Raw genomic sequence first — 7,608 nt, 5'->3', positions numbered from 1 at the left:
ACAAGCTGCTTGAGGTCGGTGAGGTGGAACAGGGACTTGCGACGGGATCTGGCGCCGACTTGAAGGTGATTCTAGCTGTGTGCGGTGTGCAAGTATTCGTGCTGATTGTTTAGAGCGTCCAAGCTGTCATTTCAGACCCGGCTGTACCCTCACACAACAAGCTCCGATTGGTTATCCTGTACGCCCTACGGTATCAGAAGACACAAGCGGCGAATATTGCGTCGCTCATCAACTCGATGCTTGCAAATGGGGTTAAGCCGGAAGATGCGCGGGTAAGCACAGGCTATTTTTTGTGCACATTCGATGTCTAACTTGACTGCGATAGCTGGTGTACGTTATCTTAAACACGTCCGGATCGGATCAACGGCAAGATGACCTCTTCTTGAACGAATCACTACTTGCGAAAGGTCGTTCGGTTCTCAAAGGCATCAAGGTAGGTGCTGATTTTGTCGACGTTGAATTGCATTTGATATCCCGCATCTTCGTCCCAGGGCGTCGAAAACGTGTACATGCAACATACACCACAGCTGTCGCAGACGCTCGAGAACCTATTCAAGGCACGATTGCGCGAAGCTACATACCCGTTCTTGGATGGCGCGGGACCGAACGCAGGGTTACAAAGGTACCATCCATTTCAGTTCGTTTCTGATGAAAGGCCAGCGGTTCTGACAAGTTTGTACGGCAGACCGCAAGACGTGATCGTGTTCGTAATCGGCGGAACGACCTACGAAGAAGCACGCGCCGTTGCGCTCCTGAACCAAGAGTTCGCGATTGGCTCAAACCCTAACGCGCCCGGGGGAGCCGCAAATGCGGGCGCGCGCGTCCTGCTCGGCGGCACATGCGTGCACAACTCCTCGTCCTACCTAGAGATGATGCGCGCATCGGCGACGCGCTTCCCCACCTCGGTGTACGACCCTCCTCCGGAATCGAGCACCGGCGCGACGAGCCTCCCCGCGTTGAACATCAATTTAGGCGGGGTCAACGTCAGTCTAGGCGGGGCGGCGGGGAGCGGCGTATACAGGACCAGCGGAGAAGATAGAGGCGTCAATGCGGACGGTATCAGGGACGGGATGAAGAATCTTTTCGGCAAGGTGAAGCAAGGGGTGGATCAGATCGGGTCGGGGCTGCGGTAGAGATGGTCGTTGCGGCTCCCGCCAAGATCTATACCTTTTCTGGTGAGCCCCTTTTTTGCTGTCCACTAGCGCCTGAGCTGAACCGTACTGCACGTAGAATGTACTCTATGTGACGAATATAATTCGCTTGGCATGTGCCACCAATTCGGCTTCGATGACACCTGATTTTGATCCTCGCGCTGAAAAACCGGTGCGATGCGCAAGCACAGCCGTCGACGTAGGCTGGATTGAACCGTCGGCACACTCGCGAATGATCGTTCCTCCCACCCTGGAAACTTGTTCACGCAAGAGTGGACCACTTGCGGGCAGTCGGGTCTTGGCTTGCATGACGGAGGTTTCCCGCTGATCTGTCAGCGAACTAATGATAACCAGGCTGTTCAAGCCGTAGACGCTCAGTACCTCTTTATCTGCAGAGGGTTCCTACAGAGCACCCTTACCCTCTCTGTCGTCTTGTGCACCTCCTGCGCTGGACTGACCCTTCAGTGGCGGTGCCATAACTCCGCTAGCGCTTGTTTGCACGGCTTCGTGCCCAACTCGGACATCAGTGGCATTGGAGTCCGGATTTCGTTCTATGTCCAGACGGTGCTTCTCGGTATGTCCAGGGATTGAAGACTTGTGTAAGGTTGCTTGTGCTTCCGGTCACTGATGTCTTGTTACGCCATCGCAGTGATCAACGCTTTGACTGCCGGTTCAGGAGAGGATGTAGGTGATTGCATCCTAACGCTGGCAGTCACCAATTTAGCGTACTGCGCCGCCACTATCGGCCTTGGGTTCCGCGAAGGCTCCCAATTGAGCTTCTACGAGTGGGTGTGCTAGTGCCCATGACTTCCGAGGGCCTAACGCGCACATTCCCCAGCGGCGTTGTCGTGTGCTATCTGCTGATATTCTCTACCTTTGCTATAGAGTCCGCCGCCAGCGAGTTCCACATACATATCGTGACAATATACCGGACCAGACGGGGTCGCTTCTTGCGCAGATATCCAGGATATTCACCTGCTGAGCCCTACATTGCGGCTGTCGCCCTCTTGCAGCTCATCATCGTTGCTTCCCTAACTCTTTTCATCGTCCATCACTCGGCAGCCTTTGGGCACTCGTCCACGGCATGCGACCAGTCTGTCGTCATCGTCGCATTTGCGCCGTGGCCCGCGCTGGGCATGGGGCGGGTGATCCTGCAGGTATTCATCGCCCTGCTCCTTCTTGGAGCCGTGAATCGGAGGATCGACGACTGTTTCAGCTTTCGTAGGTCACGGACCGCTCGCGAGCCGCGCTTCTTGTGCTTGACATGGCGACGCGTCCTGTGCGTAAGGGTTCCTCGCATCTGCTGGGACCGGAAGAAGACGATCAAGCCCATCACCTGCGTCGTCTGCTGCCTTCTCTTCATCATCAACACTGAATTTCTACCGATATCCAACCACGTACAAGAGGAAAGCGACATTTGGGGATTCGGTCAGGTGGGCTCCAAAATCAGTACCGTCATGTAACGTACTAACATGTAACTGACAGGTCGTCCCCATCGTTCTCATCGTGCTGCAAATCAGAGCCACCGGGAAAGCTCTGCGAAGATGATTGCTGCCCCCGAAGGCGTCTCCCCGTCGTGGGCGCAGACGCGGGCGAAGACCATGCACTCCTTCGCCTTCGTCGTCAAGATCCCCTTTGTCTTCGCCCTCGCGTGCCCAACTTTCTTTGCCGTTGCCGACAGTGGCGCCGATCGCTCCTTGCGAGCATGTGCCGTCTCTCCTGGCAGACTCGTGGCGCAGGCAAGGATCAAGCCCACGGACGCCCTCCCCTCGAACATTGATGTTCCCTCCTTCGCCGCTCTCGGGCTCTCCACTGTCACTGCCGATAGCATCCATCGCGCAGGCGTTCTCGCCTGGAACATCAACTTTCCCTCTGCCGTCATCCTCGGGCTCTCGAGTGTCAATGCCAGTTGCATCGGTCGCGGGGCCTCGCATAGACGAATGCGACATTTCCGACTATCGAATGCAGTGCTGGGACCACATCGACTGATTCGCTCTGTACGATGATCGATATATGTTGGTGTTATACTGTGGAGAAGGGTTTACCCCCGATCACTAGAAATCAACGGCCTTAGTCCCAGTCGGCATTTTGGGTCGGATTGGGATGAGCTGGGCCCCGCCAAGCGTCCGAATTGAGGGCGGATCGATTCAGTTCAGCTTTTGGCGCGGAAAACCCAACTCATTCCAATCTAACCTGAGGTGTTGCTCAAGCGCGCTTACAGACAAACACCCAATGATATGTAGCCAATGTGGATTACACACAAGCGACGCATGAAGTCCCGACGATGAAATGGGTACCTCAGTTCAGAGCATCCGCAATGCAGCGGTCCTCGGACCGTTCTTCAGGAGCGGCCTGTGAGCATTTAGCAGCACATCTCGCACGGGCAGCCTGTGATCACGTAATATCAGCTGCTGAAGACCGACCCGAAGCGTCACTGGAGCACGCACATATGATGTCCGCGCAGCATTCGCAGCAGTCCTCGAGGCAATCTACGCACGGAGGTATGAATGGTCAGCGAACAGCCCGGCCCGCGTCGCGTTTTCGTGGCCGAAACGCAGGAGAGATGGAGTGAGGCACGCACCGCAGCACAGGATGCAGCCGACGATGCCGAGGAAACAGTCCTTGCCCGCGCCTCCTCCACGAAGGCGCATGCTCTTGCGGCCGTGCTCGTGCTCGTGCTGCTTTCCGCTGGCGGGAGCAGGGCTCATCACCGCTACATTTGCGACGAACCCCCCAATCAGGCTCATGATATCCATCAGGAACGATGTTTACGGTACTACTCACACATCTGCATCGCGGCCTGAGGCTGCGCCTTCGTCGGGGTCTTGGTGTGAGCGGCGGCAGGAGCTTCCATTGCGTGTCGTGTGTTCGTGGTCGTTGAGGGCGAAAGATGGACGATTGAAGTTGACGGTCGGAGGGAGAATATGGGTATGAGGTCGGAACTGCGGCGGAGGATAAGGGATTTTATACGGAGGTGAGGCCGGAGCGCAAGGCTAAAAATAGATGACCGAATACGGGTGGGCAGTTCCCGCGCGAGCGATGCTGGTCTGGGGCGGTGTATCCTGGAGACAGGGCGTCCAGTGAGAAAGGGTGAAGTTCAAGAGAGTAAGCGAACACGACAAGTCGGAGGCCGCAGAGACTGGTCCTGCGGACGAACACGCTCGGTTGATGCTCCGCGCCGTGCGCGATGCAGTGAGTTCGAACATGATATATTATCGCCACAGCGTACAAGTCCGGTGCAGGTTCAATAGTCGTACGATCAGCGCGGTCCATCGGAGACCCGTACTTTGGTCGGCGAGACCGTCTCCATGTCTTGTTGTGTTCAGCAGCACATCTCGCACGGGCAGCCTGAAGAACGTTCGTCAGTATCATTGTAACCCTCGATCATTGACTGCGGTGTGCAAAGTAGGAAACGGGCACGCACAGACGATGTCGGCGATGCACTCGCAGCAATCTTCGCAGCCGTCGATGCAAAGGCAGCACGCGATCGCGCCGAGGAAGCAGTCCTTGCCGGCGCCGCCTCCACGCAGGCGCATCGACTTGCGGTGGTGTTCATGCGCCTGCTGCTTGCTTGCAGCTGGAGCAGGATTCATGACAGCTAGTAAGGAACCAACGATGAGCTTGGGCACATCGTAGCCGTTGCCATATCCGCGAGACGTACACATCTGCATTGCAGCCTGCGGCTGGGCACTGGTCGTCTTGGTGTGGGCTGGGGCGGGCGGCTGCATGACGGTAGGTCGTAAGATGGTTCGATCCAGGGTTTGTGTTATTTTGTGCCCCCCTCCCCAGTTTATATGCAGTCTTGCGGCATGGGGCCGCCTCGGGCTCTCATGACGTCCGGCCTCGCACCTACCTATAAATAGGTACCGGATTAAATCATGGCCTGCGGGCGGGTTTCTTTGCCAGCGCAGGGGGGCAACGGAGAACCAGGAGGTTGCAAGCAGGGAGGGGCGTTCGAGGGGAACATGGAGGTCAAAGTGAGAGATGGAACGGATCGCGGATTGGCAAGCCTTTGCCAAGAGAGCTCGCAAGATCGCGACATGAGCGTGTCAGGACCCCCGTGGGGCTTGGAATGTGCAGAGGTCGGATATCAGCGTGTGTTGGTGCCTTGAGCACAGCCACTCCACGGCCATACTCCTCCCCGCCCGTTCTCCATCCTCTGCATCTCTGTTCTCGAGGCGGTCGCCGGCCTCGACAATCACCTCCCTTTCTTCATTCTGGACGGCGCCGCACGCTCGTCTGCCACCCCGCCGGAGCGCATCCCTCACGCTCGCAAGCCCAGCACCCTCACCGCCACCGCCAGCACCCGCACCGGCATCAGCAAGATGTTCAGTCCCCGCAGCGCCAACTACGAACGCCTCGAGGCGGGCAAGGGCCCCAGCAGGAATGGGGCCCGCAGGTTTGCGTGGAAGAAGTTCGCGATCGGCGCGGTCGTCATCATCGGGCTCGTATACGTCTTTGGCCCAAGGAGAAGTGACCTGCTGAAGAGCAACCTCCCATGTACGTGCTTCTGGCATCGCAATATCGCTTTATCTCAACACGCTTTAGCATGGGACATGCCTGAAACGTATGATGATGATCTGGAAGTGACCCTTCCTCCCTCCCAGCCCAAAACAACCGACGCCGTTCGGCCCGAGCCCGTCGACATCCACCTTCCCTCGAGCCAAGGTTCTGAGCGCCCTCTACCCACCTCAATGGCCGATGACCCAGACTTGACCAAGACCGTGCGCTGCACGACCGCGTTCGGCGGCAAGCCGCTCGTCCAGTTCGCGCTCATGATCGACGCCGGCTCGACCGGCTCGCGCATCCATATTTACAAATTCAACAACTGCGGCGCGTCGCCCGAGTACGAGTACGAGGTGTTCAAGATGACCCAGCCCGGTTTGTCCTCGTACGCGGGATCGCCGGGCAAAGCCGCCGAGTCGCTCGACGTGCTCCTCGACGAAGCCGTCCGCGTCGTCCCCGCCTCGCTCCGCGCCTGCACGCCCGTCGCTGTCAAGGCCACCGCCGGCCTGCGCCTTCTCGGCACATCCGAGAGCGCCGCGATCCTCGATGCCGTCCGCGCGCATCTGCACACCAAGTACCCCTTCAAGCTGCACGACGCGGACGGGCAGGGAGTCCTCATCATGGATGGCAAGGACGAGGGCGTCTACGCCTGGATCACCGCAAACTACCTCCTCCGCACCATCCGCGCCGATACTCCCGCCGGCACGCCGTCTTACGCCGTGCTCGACCTCGGCGGCGCCTCGACCCAGATTGTGTTCGAGCCCACGTTCGACAGCTCCAAGCCCGACTCAGGCCTTGAAGAGGGCGAGCACAAGTACGACCTCGAGTTCGGCGGCAAGAAGCGCGTGCTGTACCAGCATTCCTACCTTGGCTACGGCCTCATGCGCGCCCGGAAGAGTGTCCACCGCCTCGTGGACTTTGTCGCGAGTTTCCGCAAGCCGGGGACGACGGTTGCGAATCCGTGCCTGGCGCGCGGAACGGAACGCGTGGTTGAAGTTGAGGATGAGCGCTCGAAGACGGCCCGGAATGTCACCATGGTCGGTGAGGACATCGGCAGCTTCGAGGCGTGCAACCGCGTCGTCGAGCTCGTCATGGCGAAGGATGCGTAAGTGCTAATCTCTGCATAGTTGCGGGGCCCGCACAATGTTGCTTATCATCACCTACAGTGTGTGCGAAGTGAAGCCTTGCTCCTTCGACGGCGTTTACCAGCCGTCGCTCATGGAGACTTTCCCCTCGGGCAAGGTCCTCCTCCTCTCCTACTTTTTCGACCGCCTCGACCCGTTGCTCTCCAAGAGCTCCACGCCGGTCACCGTCTCCTCCATCGCCGATCTCGCCACCGACGTGTGTCTCGGCCGCGAGTCGTGGGTCAAGCGCTGGGGCAACGACAAGAACGCGATGGACGAGCTGGAGGGCCGGCCGGAGTACTGTCTGGATCTAACCTTCATGCACGCCTTGCTGAGGCTCGGTTACGAGTTCGATGCGGAGAGGACGGTGACGATTGGCAAGCAGATCGCCGGGACCGAGCTGGGGTGGTGCTTGGGTGCGACTATTGCGATGGTGGGCGGCGAGTTGACGTGCAGGGTGTAGATCGCAGATTCTTGCTGCACTCTTTACTTGTTTCCTACGTTATAGTTCTTATGCAGCTGTCATAATCCACCGGTGTGAACGGTACATAATCTCACGTGGCTCTGGTCTCCTGAGCCGCCGTTTGACCAGTGGGCTACCTTTCATCCGTTGCTGCTGCTAGGACCTGTAACATCTCGTCGCCCCTTGTACGGTGTTCCATCCGGAATGCATTCTTCTCCGAACACGAATCACTACAGTAAATCGACATGCAAGTGGAACCACCCACGAAAGTCTCAATACGACCTGCAGTCCCAGTTCGTGACTATATCGTCTTCCTTGTGCAGCGTGCGGATTGCGGAATCCCTAGTGTTTATGAACTTTTAAC

The 7,608-nt window shown here is 58.0% G+C and overlaps 4 protein-coding genes across 4 annotated transcripts in view; 2 read left to right on the top strand and 2 right to left on the bottom strand.

Moving 5' to 3' along the window:
- Positions 1-1,311, top strand: part of PUNSTDRAFT_124406 (Sec1-like protein) — a 3,523-nt gene extending 2,212 nt beyond the window's left edge. The window contains exons 8-11 of the mRNA XM_007380152.1: positions 116-272; positions 326-433; positions 492-622; positions 686-1,311. Of these exons, the coding sequence (XP_007380214.1) occupies positions 116-272; positions 326-433; positions 492-622; positions 686-1,133 (844 nt within the window). The 3' untranslated portion in view covers positions 1,134-1,311. The remainder of the gene's footprint in view (positions 1-115; positions 273-325; positions 434-491; positions 623-685) is intronic.
- A 2,202-nt stretch (positions 1,312-3,513) lies between these two features.
- PUNSTDRAFT_111067 (uncharacterized protein) lies at positions 3,514-3,859 on the bottom strand (the record flags this gene model as incomplete). The annotated part of the gene is made up of 3 exons (XM_007380151.1): positions 3,514-3,539; positions 3,599-3,640; positions 3,733-3,859. 3 exons carry the CDS (start codon positions 3,857-3,859, stop codon positions 3,514-3,516), a joined length of 195 nt encoding a protein of 64 aa, XP_007380213.1.
- Positions 3,860-4,061: 202 nt separating this feature from the next.
- PUNSTDRAFT_49934 (uncharacterized protein) lies at positions 4,062-5,084 on the bottom strand. Its single transcript, XM_007380150.1, has 3 exons — positions 4,813-5,084; positions 4,576-4,749; positions 4,062-4,499 (listed from the first exon to the last, which is right to left on the bottom strand). The coding sequence occupies exons 1-3, from the start codon at positions 4,877-4,879 to the stop codon at positions 4,474-4,476; spliced, it is 267 nt and encodes an 88-aa protein (XP_007380212.1). The 5' UTR covers positions 4,880-5,084; the 3' UTR covers positions 4,062-4,473.
- A 32-nt stretch (positions 5,085-5,116) lies between these two features.
- PUNSTDRAFT_124404 (uncharacterized protein) lies at positions 5,117-7,354 on the top strand (the record flags this gene model as incomplete). Its single annotated transcript, XM_007380149.1, has 4 exons — positions 5,117-5,128; positions 5,330-5,651; positions 5,700-6,762; positions 6,824-7,354. The coding sequence occupies 4 exons, from the start codon at positions 5,117-5,119 to the stop codon at positions 7,242-7,244; spliced, it is 1,818 nt and encodes a 605-aa protein (XP_007380211.1). The 3' UTR covers positions 7,245-7,354.
- Positions 7,355-7,608: the final 254 nt, after the last annotated feature.

Source organism: Punctularia strigosozonata (genome assembly GCF_000264995.1).
Source record: "Punctularia strigosozonata HHB-11173 SS5 unplaced genomic scaffold PUNSTscaffold_2, whole genome shotgun sequence".
Taxonomy (NCBI): domain Eukaryota; kingdom Fungi; phylum Basidiomycota; class Agaricomycetes; order Corticiales; family Punctulariaceae; genus Punctularia; species Punctularia strigosozonata.
This window is presented reverse-complemented; position numbering and strand designations above follow the sequence as displayed.

What these genes read in the sequence shown, in the direction of transcription:
- PUNSTDRAFT_49934 (XM_007380150.1), bottom strand. Translation starts at nt 4,879, where the DNA reads ATGCAGCCGCCCGCCCCAGCCCACACCAAGACGACCAGTGCCCAGCCG. An exon ending in GCAGGCTGCAATGCAGATGT is followed by an intron (nt 4,750 to 4,812) that starts GTACGTCTCGCG and finishes GTTCCTTACTAG; the next exon opens with CTGTCATGAATCCTGCTCCA. An exon ending in GTGCATCGCCGACATCGTCT is followed by an intron (nt 4,500 to 4,575) that starts GTGCGTGCCCGT and finishes AACGTTCTTCAG; the next exon opens with GCTGCCCGTGCGAGATGTGC.